This window comes from Toxotes jaculatrix, chromosome 1 (assembly GCF_017976425.1).
Source record: "Toxotes jaculatrix isolate fToxJac2 chromosome 1, fToxJac2.pri, whole genome shotgun sequence".
Classification (NCBI taxonomy): domain Eukaryota; kingdom Metazoa; phylum Chordata; class Actinopteri; family Toxotidae; genus Toxotes; species Toxotes jaculatrix.
In genome coordinates, this window is record NC_054394.1 from 11,613,199 (window position 1) to 11,635,495 (window position 22,297).

Here is a 22,297-nt window from a genome sequence, read left to right on the forward strand (position 1 = left end):
GGGGAGAGATAAAAGTGAGAGACAGGTGATGTAGAGGAGGAGGAGAGAGAATGAGGAGCAACAGGAAGAAGAAAGAAATCAGTTCCAAGGAAAAGGCTAAAATTCAAAGCTGAAAATTTGGTACATCAAAAATGCAGGTCATCGTGGTCTTACTGTGTCTTCCTGGGACATTTAAGTAGATCAGAGCCATCGTTAATGTGAGTAACACATGTACTGAACGTCTCAACTGTTACACAGCACAGTGGAGGCCATATTCAGCAGTGAAGACTAACTAACATTTGATTTAACAACAGAGACAGCAGGAAAATTTCCTGTAATTTTCTCATCACTTTGGGAAACATCAGAGTTACAGTCTTTACTGCTTTTGGTGCTAATTTGGTTTTGTTCAGTTCAGTCGTGTATGTTAAGAGTAGAAGCAGGTTTCATACAGTGTGTGCACTGCTTTACCAACTATTTCCACCAAACTGTTAGAGGTGATGAGGGGGGACTGTGATTTCAGACCTGAGAGTGTGTGAGATGCAAGACATTTACACCCAGAAGACCAGAGGACTTCTTATAAATTCACAGAACACCTTGTTTTATGCTTGAATCTTTTAATTTTGAATAAATGACACAGTTGATACAAACACAGACGACAGTGCAACATTCACACAATCACTCCTCCACCAAATGTGTATGTGTGTGTGTGCACTGGATGCATATCTCTGTGTCACATCAGGATTTATTGGGCCTTTCTGGCACAGATCGATGGACGTAAATTGGAGCAGCCGTTATCATCCCAGCATTTGCCATCTGTAAACACCAAAAACACTGAGTTCAGTCGACGGTACACAAACCAGATACTGTCTAATGAGACCACGCTCACATATCTACACACACAGACATGCACAGTTAAGACACAGGCCTGTTTTTTTACCAGTTACTGGTAGAAGTTGTTCACAGTCGTTACGATACCAGTATGATTCTCTCCATACTCTGATATTGAGATTTGAATTAAAATGTTTGAGATTTTTGAGAATTTTTTTTTTTGAAACATCTGATCATGAAAGAGTTAGTCTGAACAGAGATATGTTGTGATTTACCTCCATAATTAATCTGTAAACAGCGCTGTCTGTTCTCAGTATCATCAGGCTGTCCTTGACACCAGTTACTGAATTTGAAAACTGAACCATCACTCCACAACCAAACATTTTCCTAGACAAGAGAACAGATGCATAATTAATTCATGAAGATTCAAATGCTCTTTATGTCAGTGCTGTTAGACTTTGTGTAATAATAAATTACCTCTTGGCAATCTGAAGCTCCAACCCATGTTTCTTGATCCTGTGCAGTGTTGTCCTGTATCACACTCTGAATGAAATGGTACTCCTCAATGCTGTGTACTGATGCAAGGTTTGCATCCATGGACTGACAGTTTTTCTGAGACACAGACAGACAGACAGAGTGGTGTTGGCAAGAAATAGAATCATGATCACTGGGAACAAACTAATTCAGAAGAAGACGACAATGAACCAAATGTGCTCGTCAACACCACCAGAGAAGTTGTGCATGAGTTGAAATCATCCTGATTACCTCAGCCGTGGCCCAACTCAAGCTTCTTGGAACAAAGTTGAAACAGCGATCATTAAACTTCTTCCAGTTACTGGGACAAGACTCATCTCTGTTGATGATCAATGAAGTGCTGTTGATAGAGGGGTCTTCTTGAATACAAACAGAGAAGAGAGAGTGAAGTATCAGTATCAATTCACTGCTCTGTGAAGGACTTTGTTTTCTCCATGAAAAGAAATATGTGCACATGCACAGAGAGAGAGAGAGAGAGAGAGAGAGAGAGAGAGAGAGAGAGAGAGAGAGAGAGAGAGAGAGAGAGAGAAAACCCAAGCACTCACCATTAGCTCCAGTCAGAGCCATCATGGCACAAACAAGTAGCGTCGCAGTCAGCATCCTCGTGGTGGAGATGATGCAGATGTTGAAGAGTATGTTAACCTTTAACCTTTAACAAGGAAAGACAGGTGAGTTACACATAATCATAATGTCAGCTGATGTGAGCAGAACAGGTGTAGTGACTGTGACACTCTACAAGATGGAGGAGACAAGATGTGGAGAGAACAGAGCAGATGAAAACAGGTGGAGAGAGGAGAGAGTCGTAGTAAACCTACAGGAGGAATACTGTGACTTCCTGTGGAGATACTGAGTGAGAGAAAGACCTGTTCTTATATACACTTACTGACTGCTCACAATATTATTTAATTGTACATTCATTGATTTTTTTAAATCAACATCAACAAACCAAAGGGCAGCACATAACAAATGTAACTTCAAGTGTAAATATTGTGGGCAAATGATTCCCGGTAACCTGACTCATGACAGCTCCAGTGAGGGCTATGCACACTGACTTTACAACTGGAGTAAATCATTTTTATTTTGATGAAATCACAATGTATAAAATAACTGATATTTGAAACCATTTTACATGTGCCTGACATGGTATTATACAGACGGGTGACAAATGAAAGGAAACACCTGAAAAATGAGTGGAGAAACAGGAGGACAGTGTCCCCGTCCACAGGGCACGAGGAGTCACTGAAAATGTGACACATCATAATTCCATTATTGTTGCAGCAGATGCTCAATTTTAAAGCAGGGATGCATGATGTTCTGTTAATAGGTCGTCAATAAACCCACCATCAATATGGCAGATTATCAACACGGCAGAAACTGCCATATTTTTTCCGGTTAGAGTCACTCTCCACACTCTGCTACTGAGAAATGTTTATTATTCCACCTGTCCAGGGACTGCAGAGAGAAAGAAGCTAGAAGATAAACCTGCTATAAAGCATTTGTTCTCTTGTAGGACATCAATGCTTTTAGTCTCACTGGGCCTGTGTATGAACTCTAATCCCTTATTATCCCTTAACTTCTCAAATATTTTCAAATTTTCTATGATCTGTAAACTTTAACCATGATACAAGGAGTGGAGCAGAATTTACTTTTAACCGAACTGAACTCTGCTCAATCACTTCCAGTATTCATGTAGCCTCCTTCGTTATCTGCTGCTTGTAAAAATGAATTATAAGGTTATGTCAACAAAGAAAGAGACAAAAGTCAGTTATTCAAACAAATTGATTTCTGTGCAAACACTTTTTGTATATCAACTTCTACCAATGTCGTTGCACTTGCTGCCAGTAATGCAGTGACCCTTTATAGGAGGTCTGATTACGTGACAATCTATCTTAGACACCTTAGTAACTAATTTCTTTTTAAACATAGTTTCTTTAACAAATCTATATCATCTGTAGGCCTTGATTTCTTTTTCAATTTCTATTGTGCATAATTGAAACACACTACAGTTAAATTCAATTCTAAAAGCCCTAGAAACTGCAACTGAAGGGCTAAATAATACTTTATGTATCATGGTGGCCTTGGCAGGTCCTGAACACAGATGTTGAACTTATATTTCTCAAGAAATCATTCACATAATTTCTCTGTTGGTACATATACGCTTTCTCTGATATATGACCAGTGTTCATTTTGTCAAAATATTTGTCTGATACACTTTTTGGTCTCATTTAAACAGGAAAGAAACTATGACATTGGAAAAATGTCGAATCATTTGTGTATTTTTTGTGTGACAGTGACAAACATATTGACCTGAGAGTGTGTAGAAAAATCAGTGAACTTCTGACAAATTCACAGAACAGCTTGTTTCAGTGCGGACGAGGACATCAGACATCTGGTTGTGCATCTGGACTACATTCACACATGTATATTATAGTGTTACCATATAGACAAACTGGACAGAAGAAGAAGGAGGAGAGGAAGAGAAAGAAAATCAGGGAGGACACTGAAAGACAAAGGAGGGAGGAGGAAAAAAGAAAGCAGAGGTTGGAGAAGAGTAAGAAAGATACAATGGTTAAGGAGGGGAAAGGAGAGATTAGGGAGATGAAATAAAGAGAATGACAGAGAAAAGCAGAGAGAAAAGGACAGAGAGAGGAGAGATAAAAGTGAGAGACAGGTGATGGAGGAGGAGGAGAGAGAATGAGGAGCAACAGGAAGAAGAAAGAAATCAGTTCCAAAGAAAAGGCTAAAATTCAAAGCTGAAAATTTGGTACATCAAAAATGCAGGTCATCGTGGTCTTACTGTGTCTTCCTGGGACATTTAAGTAGATCAGAGCCATCGTTAATGTGAGTAACACATGTACTGAACGTTTGAACTGTTACACAGCACAGTGGAGGCCATATTCAGCAGTGAAGACTAACTAACATTTGATTCAACAACAGAGACAGCAGGAAAATTTCCTGTAATTTTCTCATCACTTTGGGAAACATCAGAGTTACAGTCTTTACTGCTTTTGGTGCTAATTTGGTTTTGTTCAGTTCAGTCGTGTATGTTAAGAGTAGAAGCAGGTTTCATACAGTGTGTGCACTGCTTTACCAACTATTTCCACCAAACTGTTAGAGGTGATGAGGGGGGACTGTGATTTCAGACCTGAGAGTGTGTGAGATGCAAGACATTTACACCCAGAAGACCAGATTCTTATAAATTCACAGAACACCTTGTTTTATGCTTGAATCTTTTAATTTTGAATAAATGACACAGTTGATAAAAACACAGACGACAGTGCAACATTCACACAATCACTCCTCCACCAAATGTGTATGTGTGTGTGCACTGGATGCATATCTCTGTGTCACATCAGGATTTATTGGGCCTTTCTGGCACAGATCGATGGACGTAAATTGGAGCAGCCGTTATCATCCCAGCATTTGCCATCTGTAAACACCAAAAACACTGAGTTCAGTCGACGGTACACAAACCAGATACTGTCTAATGAGACCACGCTCACATATCTACACACACAGACATGCACAGTTAAGACACAGGCCTGTTCTGTTACCAGTTACTGGTAGAAGTTGTTCACAATCATTACGATACCAGTATGATTCTCTCCATACTCTGATATTGAGATTTGAATTAAAATGTTTGAGATTTTTGAGAATTTTTTTTTTTTGAAACATCTGATCATGAAAGAGTTAGTCTGAACAGAGATATGTTGTGATTTACCTCCATAATTAATCTGTAAACAGCGCTGTCTGTTCTCAGTATCATCAGGCTGTCCTTGACACCAGTTACTGAATTTGAAAACTGAACCATCACTCCACAACCAAACATTTTCCTAGACAAGAGAACAGATGCATAATTAATTCATGAAGATTCAAATGCTCTTTATGTCAGTGCTGTTAGACTTTGTGTAATAATAAATTACCTCTTGGCAATCTGAAGCTCCAACCCATGTTTCTTGATCCTGTGCAGTGTTGTCCTGTATCACACTCTGAATGAAATGGTACTCCTCAATGCTGTGTACTGATGCAAGGTTTGCATCCATGGACTGACAGTTTTTCTGAGACACAGACAGACAGACAGACAGACAGACACAGACAGACAGACAGAGTGGTGTTGGCAAGAAATAGAATCATGATCACTGGGAACAAACTAATTCAGAAGAAGACGACAATGAACCAAATGTGCTCGTCAACACCACCAGAGAAGTTGTGCATAAGTTGAAATCATCCTGATTACCTCAGCCGTGGCCCAACTCAAGCTTCTTGGAACAAAGTTGAAACAGCGATCATTAAACTTCTTCCAGTTACTGGGACAAGACTCATCTCTGTTGATGATCAATGAAGTGCTGTTGATAGAGGGGTCTTCTTGAATACAAACAGAGAAGAGAGAGTGAAGTATCAGTATCAATTCACTGCTCTGTGAAGGACTTTGTTTTCTCCATGAAAAGAAATATGTGCACATGCACAGAGAGAGAGAGAGAGAGAGAGAGAGAGAGAGAGAGAGAGAGAGAGAGAGAGAGAGAGAGAGAGAGAGAGAGAGAGAGAGAGAAAACCCAAGCACTCACCATTAGCTCCAGTCAGAGCCATCATGGCACAAACAAGTAGCGTCGCAGTCAGCATCCTCGTGGTGGAGATGATGCAGATGTTGAAGAGTATGTTAACCTTTAACCTTTAACAAGGAAAGACAGGTGAGTTACACATAATCATAATGTCAGCTGATGTGAGCAGAACAGGTGTAGTGACTGTGACACTCTACAAGATGGAGGAGACAAGATGTGGAGAGAACAGAGCAGATGAAAACAGGTGGAGAGAGGAGAGAGTCGTAGTAAACCTACAGGAGGAATACTGTGACTTCCTGTGGAGATACTGAGTGAGAGAAAGACCTGTTCTTATATACACTTACTGACTGCTCACAATATTATTTAATTGTACATTCATTGATTTTTTTAAATCAACATCAACAAACCAAAGGGCAGCACATGACAAATGTAACTTCAAGTGTAAATATTGTGGGCAAATGATTCCCGGTAACCTGACTCATGACAGCTCCAGTGAGGGCTATGCACACTGACTTTACAACTGGAGTAAATCATTTTTATTTTGATGAAATCACAATGTATAAAATAACTGATATTTGAAACCATTTTACATGTGCCTGACATGGTATTATACAGACGGGTGACAAATGAAAGGAAACACCTGAAAAATGAGTGGAGAAACAGGAGGACAGTGTCCCCGTCCACAGGGCACGAGGAGTCACTGAAAATGTGACACATCATAATTCCATTATTGTTGCAGCAGATGCTCAATTTTAAAGCAGGGATGCATGATGTTCTGTTAACAGGTCGTCAATAAACCCACCATCAATATGGCAGATTATCAACACGGCAGAAACTGCCATATTTTTTCCGGTTAGAGTCACTCTCCACACTCTGCTACTGAGAAATGTTTATTATTCCACCTGTCCAGGGACTGCAGAGAGAAAGAAGCTAGAAGATAAACCTGCTATAAAGCATTTGTTCTCTTGTAGGACATCAATGCTTTTAGTCTCACTGGGCCTGTGTATGAACTCTAATCCCTTATTATCCCTTAACTTCTCAAATATTTTCAAATTTTCTATGATCTGTAAACTTTAACCATGATACAAGGAGTGGAGCAGAATTTACTTTTAACCGAACTGAACTCTGCTCAATCACTTCCAGTATTCATGTAGCCTCCTTCGTTATCTGCTGCTTGTAAAAATGAATTATAAGGTTATGTCAACAAAGAAAGAGACAAAAGTCAGTTATTCAAACAAATTGATTTCTGTGCAAACACTTTTTGTATATCAACTTCTACCAATGCCATTGCACTTGCTGCCAGTAATGCAGTGGCCCTTTATAGGAGGTCTGATTACGTGGCAATCTATCTTAGACACCTTAGTAACTAATTTCTTTTTAAACATAGTTTCTTCAACAAATCTATATCATCTGTAGGCCTTGATTTCTTTTTCCGTTTCTGTTGTGCATAATTGAAACACACTACAGTTAAATTCAATTCTAAAAGCCCTAGAAACTGCAACTGAAGGGCTAAATAATACTTTATGTATCATGGTGGCCTTGGCAGGTCCTGAACACAGATGTTGAACTTATATTTCTCAAGAAATCATTCACATAATTTCTCTGTTGGTACATATACTCTTTCTCTGATATATGACCAGTGTTCATTTTGTCAAAATATTTGTCTGATACACTTTTTGGTCTCATTTAAACAGGAAAGAAACTATGACATTGGAACAATGTCGAATCATTTGTGTATTTTTTGTGTGACAGTGACAAACATATTGACCTGAGAGTGTGTAGAAAAATCAGTGAACTTCTGACAAATTCACAGAACAGCTTGTTTCAGTGCGGACGAGGACATCAGACATCTGGTTGTGCATCTGGACTACATTCACACATGTATATTATAGTGTTACCATATAGACAAACTGGACAGAAGAAGAAGGAGGAGAGGAAGAGAAAGAAAATCAGGGAGGACACTGAAAGACAAAGGAGGGAGGAGGAAAAAAGAAAGCAGAGGTTGGAGAAGAGTAAGAAAGATACAATGGTTAAGGAGGGGAAAGGAGAGATTAGGGAGATGAAATAAAGAGAATGACAGAGAAAAGCAGAGAGAAAAGGACAGAGAGAGGAGAGATAAAAGTGAGAGACAGGTGATGTAGAGGAGGAGGAGGAGAGAGAATGAGGAGCAACAGGAAGAAGAAAGAAATCAGTTCCAAAGAAAAGGCTAAAATTCAAAGCTGAAAATTTGGTACATCAAAAATGCAGGTCATCGTGGTCTTACTGTGTCTTCCTGGGACATTTAAGTAGATCAGAGCCATCGTTAATGTGAGTAACACATGTACTGAACGTCTCAACTGTTACACAGCACAGTGGAGGCCATATTCAGCAGTGAAGACTAACTAACATTTGATTTAACAACAGAGACAGCAGGAAAATTTCCTGTAATTTTCTCATCACTTTGGGAAACATCAGAGTTACAGTCTTTACTGCTTTTGGTGCTAATTTGGTTTTGTTCAGTTCAGTCGTGTATGTTAAGAGTAGAAGAAGGTTTCATACAGTGTGTGCACTGCTTTACCAACTATTTCCACAAAATGGACAATGACTCTGGAGAACATGATCAAGCCAGACCCTTGAGATAAATGTATTTAATAAAGAGCTCAGTACAAGGCCTCCAAAGCAACTGATTTAAGCAATTTAACATGACAGAAGCAAAGCGCCCTCTAGTGGACCTAGATCACTAAAGCAGTGTTTTCACTTTTCCAGAATTTACTTTTAATCAGACTGAATTCTGCTCAATCACCTCCAGCATTCATGTAGCCTCCCTCGTTATCTGCTGCTTGTAGAAATAAATTACAAGGTTATGGCAACAAGGAAAGAGACAAATGTCAAGTGGTTTTGGACATGTCACTGGTCAGTCATTCAAACCAATTGATTTCTGTGCAAACACTTTTTGCACTTTGCACTTTTTGTATTTGCACTTTTTCTGCACTTTCACTTGTTGCACTTGCTGTCAGTAATGCAGTGACCCTTTATAGGAGGTCTGATTATGTAACAAACTGTCTTAGACACCAGAACAAATACATGTGCACCAGAAAATGTTAAGACTGTTTGACCTGCTGTGTTTCCAAGATGTCTGTGTAACCTCTTTCTTTTTAAACATAGGTTTTTTTGTCAAACAAATCTGTATCATCTTTAGGTCTTGATTTCTTTTTCTGTTGTGCATAAAAGAAACACACTACAGTTTGATGCAGTTCTAAAAACCCTAGAAACAGTAATTGGTTATATAATACTTTATGTATGTAGTTTTAATATTATTTGTAGCCAAACGTGTTTTAAATTTTTATTGATGTTGCCATGGACACTGAATGATGGGTAAACTGTGCAACTTCTCATCACTTCGCTGACTCATATTTGGCTATTTATGAGTAAGAGCAGATCAACAGTATCTTTCACTTAACGAGAAATTTCATCAGTTTTACATCAAGTACTGACTGAATGACAAAATAGTTATGTCAATTTTCAGATGGCCTTTACATTTACTACTTGTTAAACAGTAGATTGTTTTGGTTCATTCTCACCACTCTCATCAGCATCTTTTTCAGTCGCAGTGACTGTTTTGAACAAATAAAACTCTAAAAATCTCTACCTTCCTGTGGTGGTGAACATAGCAAAGCATTTAGCAGCTAAAGAGCCAGAAATTTCCATAAGCAGCTGGTGGAGACCAAAACAGAGCTACAAGAATAGAAAATATGGGGCTTATATTCACCAAGTGGCCAGAAAGAACTGGCAACATGAGGTCTAACCCACCAAACAAACCAGACAAGCTTCATCAGCGGCCTCACCTAAGCAAGCAACAACGCACACACTTTTGTCAGAAACATCACCAGATAAATCCCTCAGCTCAACTTTCTTCACTTACCTTTATCTTTGCCTGCGTCACTCACCTTTCTTCTAACCCTTCACCACTTACTGGAAATACCAGCAGTGTTACTAATCATCTCATAAATACTAAAAAAAACCCTCAATTTTTCAGTTGCTTTCCAGTCTCTTTTCTGACCAGATGCTGCTGTTGTCCCATGACGATGGCCACGGCAGGTCCTGCATACAACTGATGAGCCTACATTTCGCAGGTAATCATTAACATTATTTCCCTGGTGGTACACATAATTTTTATCTAATATATTACAAATGTTCATTTCATTTAAAAATATGACTAAAATGTGTTTGAGTTCCTAATAGAACAAACTAATGTCGAGGAAAAAAGGAACATTTCATTTTTGCTCATGTCACCGAGGCTCCGATAGCATGCGGTATGGCGTTTTAACATGAATCACTCCATGACGTACTGTACGTCTGCACCGTTGAGTATTTCTATATTTGTATTGCTTGTTTTTCATACTGTACACCCTTGTCACTGCACATGACCTTGCACTGAATATTCCACATTCTGCCCTTTGTCCCTTTAGTTTTGCATATAGCCTCAGCCTGTTAATGCATGCAAGTCACCCATTCAGTTTAAGGCAACCAAGGGTGAGGATACATGTGATCATGTTTTTAATGGTGATCTACCCCATGATGTCATCCAGTGTACTACTCAGCACCAATTAGTTAAAAGCCAGTCTGCCTGCTCCACCACGATGTAATCAGATGCTTGTTGAACCTGATATTTCAAATTCATCAGTTTCACATGACTGCCTTTTCCACTGAGCTGCAAATGTTGAAAATCTGAAGACATTATCGGCGCTTAAAGACAGAGCTCAGGATGAACACAGTATTATGGTGGGTGTTTAGTAGGAATATGTGGGTTAAATGTAGCATGTTACCACAATAACTATGTCAGAACATGGAAATGCACAGCTCAAAAAAATGTATGTAGTGTGGATTACCTGCGTTAATTAGCAACATGGTTTTCCATTTCCTCTCACACATGCAGACTGATTTGAATATTATCTGTGCCTTTTTCAATTTTCATTTATATCTTTATGTGAATTAGTAAGGAATATCTATGAATCTGGAATGGATGAAGGTGCAATCTGCACAGCTTGGCAGAGAGAGCTAAGACGAACCATATGGTGATGGATTTTCAAGCGTACACAGAGACTTCCTGGCTCAGCCCTGAAGCTTCACAGCACCAAAACTTGAGATAAACACAGCAGCTGCTTGGCCTTGTTTGACCCTGACCAGTGTACCCGGCTGCTGCAACTGTTGCTGGGGGTTTTTGCTTTAAATGTGACACTTTCAAATCTGCCATCTCACTGAAGCACCCTCGAACTGCACAGCTACGAAACTGTTTAGATAACAACTGTCATGCTGCTTGCAATGCATTTTGAGTGTGCAATATTTCAGATTTAAGCAGCCACATGAATATCTATTGATCCATGCATAGATATTTCGCTGGAATCTTTTCCTGGACAAGGATGAAATAAATCTGCAGTGAATTTTACATTGTCCATTTCTATTTGTATGCAAATCGTTGTTCTACAAATGATGGTGCACACTTTCACGTTAACTACGAACTACACAGACACAGACACACACACACACACACACACATATCCTGCTGAAATCTTTAGGAGCCATGTGGTGCAGATTGATTCTTGCCTAATTTTTCATCAAATGAAACCAATGGGAGTAACAACAGGGGGACAAACAGCAGGATTATACTGGACACAAAACACAGTAAGCTGTCATATGAACTTCTCGTATTTTCTCCAAATTTGTATTCAGCAAAAACCTGATTTCTTTTTTTTTTTAAATTATTTTTATTTGCATGACCTAGCAAGGATAGCATATGGCCTGAAATTAAATATAGGGATAATAAAATGAAAACAAACATGGAGGAAAGGCTGCTGCTTGAGGTTCATCTGTGAAAACACATAAGAAAAAAGGAAATTTACTGGCACATCAAAGGCATAGTTTGACATTTTGGGAAATATTCTTATTTGTTATCTTGCTGACTGTCAAAAAGATTGATACCATTCCCATTCTCACAACAAATACACATATGATGAAGGATATTACTCCAGTTCAAGAAATTACATGCTGGTCTAGTTGAGACCGTAAAGTGTCAGCTCGGCGGGCATGTGTGCAGCAGGGAGTCATGCATTGCACATTCATATGTGCTACTGATTAGCCTTTCACTGACTGTGAAATTAGTTCAATCAAGATGTTTACATGCGTCAGACAGGGCTGTATTTCCACTGTCATTTCACAGAATTGAATATATTATAAAATTCTTTCACTGGGCAAAATACAGGTCAGTCTATGTTTCTCTATCATGGACAACGGGCACTGGACCATTGTATTTTAGTTGGTTCCCTGTTATTTTCCAATACTTTTGACAGGATTATCAATTCTGAGATGGATTCCTAAAGCGCTACATAACACAGTGAGTTAAAACTTTGTGCAGGACTTAAAACTGCCAAGACGCATTTTAGCAAAGCACCCAAGGATATATTCATGTACAAGGTGTCACTCAAGGTGAAAAACCCACAGAGAATTGTCACCTGACTCTGCTGGACTTTTCAGCACTACAGAGTGTTTTAGCATGTTTCAGTGCATTGTTTCGGTTTAGGAGCCTGAAACTTTACTGTTTTGGTTCACTCTCACCACTCTCATCTATGTCGTATAGATGCACCTAGCTGTTTTCAGAGAACAAGCTCAAATAACCCGCTATATGATTCCTGACCAGCACCAAGCAGCAGCTGGACAAAGTTAGTGACAAATTGGTGGACACAGGCATTCATGAAGACCAAAACAAAGCTGAAAGGGGAGAAGACTGGATCCAAATGAATGCAAATGTTGGTCTCTTGAAAATGTTAATGATGTGTCATGTGTGATGTATTGTTCCTGAGCAGGCTGACCAAGCAGGTGGAGAGTTTAACAAGGAGGTATAGAATTTGTTCCAGAAGGGAACTGTGTAGATTTGTTTTTGGAGACAAAAATATGTTTATTTATCATAGGAGGAGTACGCCACAAGAAGAAGTTCAATTAGAATAAATAAAGTTCAAAAGAGTTTAAAAACTGGTAAACAGTGATTAATAATAATCTTTTCACAGGATTGACTTTTTTTCATGTTTTACGTATTTGGCTGGCCAAGGCAGTCTTATACATGTTGTTGCTGTAAACTATGCATTTTTTTTATGACTAACATTTATGACTAATGTTTTATAGGCACAAAACCTTTACATTAGGACCAACACTGTGACAGTGCAGTGGGTCAGGATGCTGTATTTTCAAGCATAATGCTTCCTCAACACCTCCTTCGACGATGTTCATTATCTCTTTGTTTGACAGCTTTGATAAAGAGCTATAAAAAACCATCCAGCAGATACACACAACTCTATTAAACTTTGCAGATGTGGAATAAGCAGAAAGAAAGCTTCCATTAAATGCCTAATCAACCAGCATCAGGGCATTTGAGACTGAGAGCTCTTGAGACTGAATTTCATTACCACTAAAAAATGGTGCAGTGGTACAAAGGCAGACCACATTGCTACTGAGCAAATATAGTAACCACACAGACACAATAACCTGCTCAAATGTGGCTTTAGTTTAAAAGGGCTTATGATGTGTACCAGTCCAGCTACTGTAACCTGAAAAATGATCCTGTCATGTAAAAACAGCACCAAAAGTGTCCTTCGCCATCATATTGTCTCTCTCTGCTATTATTACGAAAGACTGTAATTATCACTGTCGCTCATGAGCTTGAGTAGAAAAGCAAGTGCAAAACTGTAGCTGGTCAGCAGATTGTTGGAAATAAAGAATTGTGGGTAGTCAGTGTTCATGTTACCATTAGGAATGACAGTATTAGATAAATATGATCACATGTTAAAATCAGAAGCCTTTATTGTCATTGTACCAGAATACAACGAAATTATAGAAAGCACACCTCTTCTTGACAAATGACCACTTAACTTTATTAAATGCTTATTTGCTTTTCTTCCATCTAATTTTAACAACAACAAATGCTTTGACAGCTCTCCTTTCTTTTTCTTTTTTTAAATTTAGGAACACAGTTGAGAGTTAATTGCAAGTACTGAGCTGTGTTGTGATTCGGCTTCCCTTCAAGAGCTGGAGCAGGAAGACTGGGCTGAAAAATAACAACATGTTCTCGGTCATCATGTTCCCTTCCTTCCTGGCCATGACTTTGACACCAACAATCTATCCTAAACTGGAACCAGGGAAATTAATCCATCGCAGTAAATCACAACAGATCCTGCAACATGCATACAAGGACATCGCAAAGGAAGGGGGACCAAGTATTTCTTTGCGGGTCCCCTTGCCAATAGATTAGTAGTCTGGAAATGTTTTTTAGAACTGAAATGTTGAATTTTGTTTTCTATGCAGCTACACTATAAGTGCGACCTGTTTTTGCTGCACATTTACCAAGAGAAAGGTTTAAGCCGGCTGCATGCAGAGTTAGCAGACAGTAGATCTCACACACATCTCTCAAACAGCAGTTGTGATTTGCCTGTTTAACTGGTGTGTTTGTCCTCTCTGCTTGATGTATTGTGAATGAATGGCATCACGTGAAGTTTGGTAGGTATGAAAAACCATTTGGTTCAAACTGAGGCCTTCCAGTGATTCAGATGATTACTGCCTGTTCTATACTGAACAACTAGCCTAAAGAACACATTTCTCTCACAAGGCCTCAACCCAAGATACTGTACTTGCACAATCCAACCACACTTGTTCTACCAGAGTACTTCAATTATGTTGAGAGCAGAGGCAATGTTTCCTTTGACTCAGCCTCGAGATTTGTCTCCCAACCTCCATCTCTCTGCAAACACTCCAAGTCCATACATTTCTGTGCAGGTACAAATCCGCAAATGATTCAGAGGATGTTGCCTCTCCGTTGAGAGAAACAGTGCAAACAGTACTAGTCACTCTGTATATACTAGATATTGATCTTGCTGTATAACAGCGGTTCAGAACCTGCTATGTTGGGATCCCTCACAATGAAATCAAGGTTTTGTCTGTCTGTTAGATGCTGCTGACTGCAACAGACCACCCGGCCTCAGGGCACGTAACCGATTACTCAGCCAAATGAGATCACAGTCCAGCACTGGCCTTTGTGGATTGACAACAGAAAAATGACAACAGCTGTCCTTCCTATGATACAATAAAGCTTTTGAACCAAAAGAAGTGATTCAGGATCAAAAAGATCTGAGTAAAAGATTGCCATGTTTTTTTGTTTGCAAAGAAAGGCAAACCAAAATGTTCCTTTACAGCAGACACCAAAAGTAATTTTGCTGGTATGTTCACTGAATTTGTAGTAAATGGCTTTACTTCCAGCGACATTAGACATTACCCACCCCCAAGTAGAAAATTCAACTTGACATTGAACCTTTTAAGGAATTCATCAAGCCAAAATACGGGACAGATAGAGACACATTTCTCAAACTGGAGTGGATGATGAGGAGGAATGTGCTGTGAAAAGTTGAAAGACTGCTTTAATTAATCCCTGTCACCTCTCCTCCTTGCATCGACCTGCGTTCAACTTTCAATGAGACATTACCATGGAAACAGAGCCCAGTAGTTAGATGTACTCAGACATATTTATTAAATCTCTGTAACCATTTCATTAGACAAAGTAGATGACTCTCAGAGGGCAAACTCTGGCAGGAAAATGCATTTGCAAAGATATGACAGACCCACACAGGAAAGACATATTTTTTGGTGCTTAAAGTTAATTCATTTTGCACGAGGTGCAAATACGTTAATCGCTGTCATGGGATGTGAGACAAGGCTGATATACTCTCATGTCTGTAATGTTTCTTTAATCACAGTGTAAAAATGACAATGTGCCATTTTAATGGGAGCGCTGGACTGACCCTGCATTTAACGCCCCTAAAACAGACAAGTTTGTCTTTACATCCGTTCAGAGGTTTTAAACCTTCCGATGAGAAGCCCCAACCTACCGCCACACTGAAATTTGCTCCAGCTGTCAGGTGCAAAGTACTGAACTAACTCCATCCTCATGTGTGGCGATGAAGCGTTTAGATTTGAATAAGCTTTATTGACAAATATACCACATTCTCTGCATTGTAGACATGCTCGTGCCTTTCAGTCGACGAGTATATTATTTTTTCAGCAGCTCTAAGTCTCAGCCTCCTCTGTCATATCCTATGAATCATGTCTTATGTAATAGTTTTAACTGGAGGATTTCACATATCACACCCGAACTGTGATTTAACTGTAAACTGCGCTGCTAATTACTACGTTTCTACTGTGGTTCTCTTACAACTTATTTTCCCCTGGCATTTATTTAGAAAAAAAAACAATATTATTGGCGTTTTGGTGATCATCATAATCGATTCTTCTTTTCTTTTTTTCTTTCCTTTTCTAATATGTCCGTGAATATGCAGCTGAGGTCAGACCACACCCCGGAGGTTTCTCCCGTACGGCTCTGACTGATATGTAGTTAAAGGTGCTCCACCTTGCACAGCAGAGCGCGCAGGACGCACTGGATAGCAGAGGAGCTGCCGCAGGTGTGGGTGAACCTGCCGCCTTGCCAGACTTACAGCACCTCACCTATGGAAAAGACACGGACACTGACACCGACGAGGCTTCGCTCCTGCTGTGAGTTTTAAATAGTTGGGGTCCCAGAACTGCGTAAAAAGGCTAAACCCACAGCCTCCACCGCACATGAACGTAAGTTTGATTCTTCTTTAACTGCAGTATATTCTCCCTGTGATACATGGAGAGGGAACTGTGCATAGTATCCACACACCTCAGCTGAAATTTTCTTCTTTGTCTTTCTGCTGATGTGGACACCAAACTCTTTTTGTAAACAGAACTGATTAGGATGCAGTTCAGATCTTTCAAAGTATGGGCTGGGTGTCTTCTTACGCTGCTCAGTCTCACTTTTGTGGTGAGAATCGGCACACGCTTCAAAATAAAATGCTGTCATCTGTTTTTAGTTGTAGGGATATCTACATCAGTGTGATGTGGCTGCAGAAAAGTAAAAATGTATTTTTAATGTAAGTTTCCACCTCTATCCACATATTTTAGACATTTGAATGTTATGAGCGTGGAATTTCTCTTTAAAAATAATCTTGTAGGATTGATTATAGTATTTATTTTCTAAAGTCTGGAGTCATTATATTTTTGATCTTTTGTATATTCTGAGTGCCTGTATTTTCCTCTTTGCTGCTGTAACAGATTCAATTTCCCCACTGTGGGACTAATAAAGGTGTATCTTATCTTAGTAACAGAAAATATTGAGTTTCTTCTCATTGTTTAAATTTCTTTTTTGTTTCCTTTCACCTTATCTCAAAATTTTACATAATTTACAAATGAGTAAAGAGAGAGAGTCTGTGCACGCTTGTGTGGTCAGTTGTGATTAAACGCTGTGAGTCTTTGCATATCAAAATCAGTCACTCTGAAATACCTGGATCCAGACAGTCCATAGTGTTTGTGTTCATAGAATCAATCTAATGTCAGGGATACAGCTCTATGGTGCTGTGCAGATGTGAGCACTACAGTACTAACTAATAAAACAGCAGCTTGTTAGCTCCATCTTTTCACCTTACTGAATTGCTATGTGAATGAGGCTTCCATATATGCATATTACTTCCCCTTGATGAGCTGCTGTATTATTCATTCATGGGAAGTTTGTGTTTCTCTTGTTGCACCAATATGTTTGGATGATCTACGCCCACCTCACAGCCCCTGACTCATCCACCTCGTACCTGGCTGATTCCCTCTTTTTCTTTTACTCCCGTTAACAGGGCTGCTCTTTATGGTGGATGAGCATAATGTTTCTTCGTCTGCCAGCCTCAGAAAATGAACACCACTCTGTGTGACTCTTTAGTGACCATGTATCACCTGACAACAGACCATCAACTGAACGGCAGCTGCAACTACTCTTCTCCACCTTCCAACTGGACAGCGGGAGGTGACGCCCTGCAGCTGCCCACATTCACCACGGCAGCCAAAGTCAGAGTGATTATTACCTTCATCCTCTGTGCCACATCGGCCTTTTGCAACCTGGCTGTGCTGTGGGCGGCGCACAGTGATGGGAAACGCAAATCCCATGTCAGGGTGCTGATAATCAACCTAACAGTGGCTGATCTGCTGGTGACCTTCATTGTGATGCCTGTGGATGCAGTGTGGAACATCACAGTCCAGTGGCTTGCTGGGGACTTTGCCTGCAGGCTACTGATGTTTCTTAAGCTGCAGGCAATGTACTCCTGCGCCTTTGTCACGGTGGTGATCAGTCTGGATAGGCAGTCAGCTATTCTCAACCCTCTGGCTATCAATAAGGCAGGAAAGAGGAACAGAGTCATGCTGTCCGTGGCGTGGGGCATGAGCATGTTGCTGTCAGTCCCTCAGGTAAGGTCGTATAAGTCAGCCAACTACATGGGTCAGGGGGACAGGACTGATTATCATTTGTTTAGGCTATAAATAGGTTTTCATGAAGTGTCCTGTCCAACAAGTGGTTGTGTTTACACAGAAGCACATGAATATTTTATATCCTGGGATTTAAAATCTGTTCCACAAGTAATATTTTCCAAAGATAGAAAAACCTGGTAACAAAAAAGATATGGCTGCAGTTGCCGTGCCAACCTCAGTCTCAATTAAGATCAGCAAGAAGAGCTTTTCGCCAACATTAACATTTTTTGTTCATATGGGAAGTTGTGGAGGCAAGTACCAAACTTGACAGTCTATTTTAGACCGTTAACACGCAAATGTGAAGCCTGTGAACATGTGGGCCCACCAGCACCTTAAAGGCTAAGGTGGCTTTTAAAAAATCCTGTTATCACTATAAACAAATCCTATGAAGAGACCAAATCCAACAAGGAATTTATCCTGCCACCCTCCCTGTTTTTAGTTGAACTGCTAATGTGCAACATATGGGGAGAGGATGAATGTAGATGTAGCTTTGAGGGTTATGGGACATAAGGATAGGAAACCACTGCTTTAAGAGGTCCACTTCCTGGACACAGATATCAAGTAGCAGAACTAGAAGGCATCTCAGGAAGAGATGAAAACATCTGCATGACAAAACATCATGACAGTGGTAAGTGGGAAATAAGTTTTCTATCAGGCTACATTTCACGTCCTTGATGACATGGCCACCGGACACCTAGGGGTGGCAATGGATGTTACTTGACATGCTCAAAGATGCCTTTTAGAATATTGTTCCTTTCCCTCCTTAGATGTTCCTTTTTCACAATGTGACCATCATCCACCCCGAGGACTTCACTCAGTGTACAACACGTGGTAGTTTCGTCACTCACTGGCATGAAACAGCCTACAACATGTTCACGTTTTCCTGCCTGTTCCTGCTGCCGCTGGTCATCATGATCACCTGTTACACAAGGATCTTCTGTGAGATCTCCAAACGACTGAAAAAGGACAGCTGTAAGTTTAAATTGAGACTGAAGCTCAGTGGATCAGTTCATATGAGCAATGAGCACTAATGTAGCATAACTGCTGCCACACACTATGTTGGAGCCTTTTATTGGCAGAAGTGCATTTATAAAAGCTGGGCTATGCTTTTCAGGGGATTTAATGCTTTATGCTCTTCAGCGCACCCTAGGACAGAACTTTATGATTTTCCAACAGTAGCTTAATCATCTCAAAGGGTTGGTTCACCCAAATTACAGCATTTTCTCGCTCACTTCATGGCATGTGTATGAGATATATCGGTCTATCTGGAATTCCTGCAATTTAGGTGGCTGGAATCTCATTTTGTGGTGTCCATAGCAATGAAAGATTACATTTAAAACTTACTCTGGATAATTCATAATGCATAATGCAAAGTTTTCATTAAATAAATCTGTTTATTCTGTGTATTCACAGGACCTTTTTTTGTTTTGTTTTTGTTTTTTAAAGAAATGTTGTGATGTTATTATTTCAAACTGTTGATCAAACTGTTACTAGCGTGATTGTAGACTGTTACTTTGCTTGAATCATAGTTCAGTGCTGTTAGAAGAAATCTCAGAGACACCTCACCTTAAAACCTGGCCCAATAAAGCTAAAACTATCTGTATGGTAAGTGACTTTTTTTGTAATTTGGGTGAACCGAAAAGCAAATCTTGTGCTACCGCTGTATCATCTGGTGATACAAGTCAAAAGGAAAAGCCAGTAGTAAGGCCTTTGACCATCTTTCCTCTACCATAGCACTCTACAAATGAATCACACACAACTTTCAGGAAGGAAGGCTGATTGTCTCTTTCACTAAATCTGAAACCAAAATGCCATACTGGTGCAACATTTTGCACATTTATTGTTTGCTGGTACCAAGCCTTTTATAAAGTGTACTTTGTTTTGTTTCTGTCTTCTGTTCTGCCCCCAGTGCCCTCCAATGAAGTGCATTTGCGGTGTTCGAAGAATAACATCCCCAAAGCCCGGATGAGAACTCTAAAAATGAGTATTGTGATTGTCTTGTCTTTTATTATCTGCTGGACTCCATACTACCTGCTGGGCCTGTGGTACTGGTTCTTCCCTGATGACCTGGAGGGGAAGGTCTCCCACTCACTGACCCACATCCTGTTCATCTTTGGCCTTGTCAACGCCTGCCTGGACCCAGTCATCTACGGCCTGTTCACCATTCGCTTTCGAAAGGGGCTCCGGAGGTACTACTGCAATGGCACCACAGCATCTGACATGGATACTAACACAGTTATAACTGGATCTTTCACTTGTGCTGTCAATTCTTTACCGCTGAAAAGAAAAGTGAGCCCTGCCAGCCAGGAGAGGTTCATTCTGTGCAGCGATGCTCACAGCAGAGCAGAGTCAGCCTCACCAGGAAGCAGCTTTTTAACAGCAGACGATGCAGAAAGAGATCCAAAACAATCCAGCCCTGATAGCATCATATGAGAAGAGAGCGAAAAACTCCTGAAACTACAGTTTTCACTACTGTTGTATAAATATACTATTTATTCAGATTTATTCACTGTCTGTCTAATGTGTGGGGTCCCATTTTGCTTGAACACTTTGTGTCATTTTGGCTTACCTCATATGTTTCTGTACAAAAAGACCAAAAATCTGTTGGAAATGACAGAACTTTGTGTTTCCTACAAGGGGAGAGGCTTTATAAAGGAAAGTTTAGGTGTTCTGTGAATTGTAATTTGATGTCACCTTGAATTAAATGTATTCACTGGGATGAGTGTCTATTGTGAATCTGTTGCTGTGGGAATTGTTGTTTTGAGAGATAAAATTACAACAAGCCCTGTGGGCAGAGAAATTCACACATAGAGCTGCAATTTTAAGCACGCAAACATGTTGCACAGCAGTGCTGGGCAATTTGTGTGTAGATCTCTTATGCAAACACACTGTCTCTGTACTGATGTGTAGCAGTAGGATCCCTGAGGGCACGGCTGCCTATAATCAGTGATGATTCATAGCGCCCAGATGTAAAGGCCATTTCTACCCTGGAATTGTGACAAATTAATATGTGGCAGAGATAAAAAAAAATAACTTAATTTAAAATCATCAGCTCCTCAGCTCTATGGAAAAAAAGATGGATATTTCATTTTTTGTTCAGAACAAAGAATGATTCAGACATGTAGGTTCATGTGCAGTGGCTATAACGCCTCATTCAGCCAGTGAAGATGATGAGAGGAACCTTTAAGGTAGAACAAGTAGTAACAACTGGGAGATCGGTGTAACATGCAGTTTTAGAAGGAATATATAAAACCTAAAAATAATCACCTAATAAATGTCTTACTGAGGAACATTTATTATACAAATGATTGTAAAGAATTTACTGTGAATCATCATCAGTTTGTACTTATTTTTCCTTTGTTTTACAAATAATGTACTTGAATATAAACTGTCACGGCAGCTGTAATAACAGCTGTATTTCAGCCCTCCAGGCTTTATGTGGAACATTTTCTACATCACTTTCTACTGTGGCTACCAGCCATAACAATTTCAAACAGAGATAAGACACTGAATCCATTTTTAAAATTGTTGCACGTATCGCCCGTCTTTCATTAACTACATTCCTGAATGCAATGTCTCTTCCTGAATGTGAAATCGAGTACACTAAATAATTTCAAGATAAATACAATGTCCTGGCAGGACCACGGGAATGGCACTGATTTTAAATATGAACCTATAGTGAAAACTACCCATAACAAGCCTGAATGTCTTCAGATTGTCTGTTTTGTCTGACCAACAGTTCAACACCCCAAGTTATTCAATTAACTATCATAGAAAACTAAGTAAACAAGAAAAAATAGAAAATATCTGGATACAGTCAGCAAATTCTTCCATTTTTGCTTGAAACTGCCTAAATGATGAATTGATTAGCAAAATTGTTTTTGAATTATTCTTTACAGTATTTATTAATTGTTTTGTAATAAGATAAGCTCACAGTTTCACTTACTACTCTCTGCAGCTTTCAACTCCACAGGTTTTCATTTAGCTTCAGAGGCAGACAATTTTCAGAGAAGCAA

At 39.6% G+C, this 22,297-nt stretch overlaps 3 protein-coding genes across 4 annotated transcripts; 1 reads left to right on the forward strand and 2 right to left on the reverse strand.

Annotated features, from left to right (window-relative positions):
• Positions 1 to 576: 576 nt before the first annotated feature.
• On the reverse strand, positions 577 to 2,211 carry LOC121182170 (type-2 ice-structuring protein-like). 2 transcript variants are annotated; one of them, XM_041038536.1, is made up of 6 exons: positions 2,157 to 2,211; positions 1,887 to 1,990; positions 1,573 to 1,700; positions 1,285 to 1,419; positions 1,083 to 1,194; positions 577 to 792 (listed from the first exon to the last, which is right to left on the reverse strand). In XM_041038536.1, exons 2-6 carry the CDS (start codon positions 1,939 to 1,941, stop codon positions 722 to 724), a joined length of 501 nt encoding a protein of 166 aa, XP_040894470.1. In that variant the 5' UTR covers positions 1,942 to 1,990; positions 2,157 to 2,211; the 3' UTR covers positions 577 to 721. The 2 variants fall into 2 exon arrangements, with proteins under 2 accessions (XP_040894470.1, XP_040894478.1); XM_041038544.1 differs by having other exon boundaries at positions 1,573 to 1,697; positions 2,157 to 2,208.
• Positions 2,212 to 4,554: 2,343 nt separating this feature from the next.
• On the reverse strand, positions 4,555 to 6,240 carry LOC121182689 (type-2 ice-structuring protein-like). The gene is made up of 6 exons (XM_041039339.1): positions 6,177 to 6,240; positions 5,907 to 6,010; positions 5,579 to 5,706; positions 5,265 to 5,399; positions 5,063 to 5,174; positions 4,555 to 4,771 (listed from the first exon to the last, which is right to left on the reverse strand). Exons 2-6 carry the CDS (start codon positions 5,959 to 5,961, stop codon positions 4,701 to 4,703), a joined length of 501 nt encoding a protein of 166 aa, XP_040895273.1. The 5' UTR covers positions 5,962 to 6,010; positions 6,177 to 6,240; the 3' UTR covers positions 4,555 to 4,700.
• A 10,285-nt stretch (positions 6,241 to 16,525) lies between these two features.
• LOC121179533 (gonadotropin-releasing hormone II receptor-like) lies at positions 16,526 to 20,714 on the forward strand. The gene is made up of 4 exons (XM_041034428.1): positions 16,526 to 16,538; positions 17,618 to 18,221; positions 19,049 to 19,253; positions 20,191 to 20,714. The coding sequence occupies exons 2-4, from the start codon at positions 17,673 to 17,675 to the stop codon at positions 20,712 to 20,714; spliced, it is 1,278 nt and encodes a 425-aa protein (XP_040890362.1). The 5' UTR covers positions 16,526 to 16,538; positions 17,618 to 17,672.
• The last annotated feature ends 1,583 nt before the right edge of the window (positions 20,715 to 22,297 follow it).

Coding starts and splice junctions, on each gene's coding strand:
- LOC121182170 (XM_041038536.1), bottom strand. CDS start 1,941: ATGCTGACTGCGACGCTACTTGTTTGTGCCATGATGGCTCTGACTGGA. Junction 1,420..1,572: donor TGAGTTGGGCCACGGCTGAG/GTAATCAGGATG, acceptor TCTGTGTCTCAG/AAAAACTGTCAGTCCATGGA. Junction 1,195..1,284: donor GAGCTTCAGATTGCCAAGAG/GTAATTTATTAT, acceptor TCTCTTGTCTAG/GAAAATGTTTGGTTGTGGAG.
- LOC121182689 (XM_041039339.1), bottom strand. CDS start 5,961: ATGCTGACTGCGACGCTACTTGTTTGTGCCATGATGGCTCTGACTGGA. Junction 5,400..5,578: donor TGAGTTGGGCCACGGCTGAG/GTAATCAGGATG, acceptor TCTGTGTCTCAG/AAAAACTGTCAGTCCATGGA. Junction 5,175..5,264: donor GAGCTTCAGATTGCCAAGAG/GTAATTTATTAT, acceptor TCTCTTGTCTAG/GAAAATGTTTGGTTGTGGAG.
- LOC121179533 (XM_041034428.1), top strand. CDS start 17,673: ATGAACACCACTCTGTGTGACTCTTTAGTGACCATGTATCACCTGACA. Junction 18,222..19,048: donor TGTTGCTGTCAGTCCCTCAG/GTAAGGTCGTAT, acceptor TTCCCTCCTTAG/ATGTTCCTTTTTCACAATGT. Junction 19,254..20,190: donor ACGACTGAAAAAGGACAGCT/GTAAGTTTAAAT, acceptor TTCTGCCCCCAG/TGCCCTCCAATGAAGTGCAT.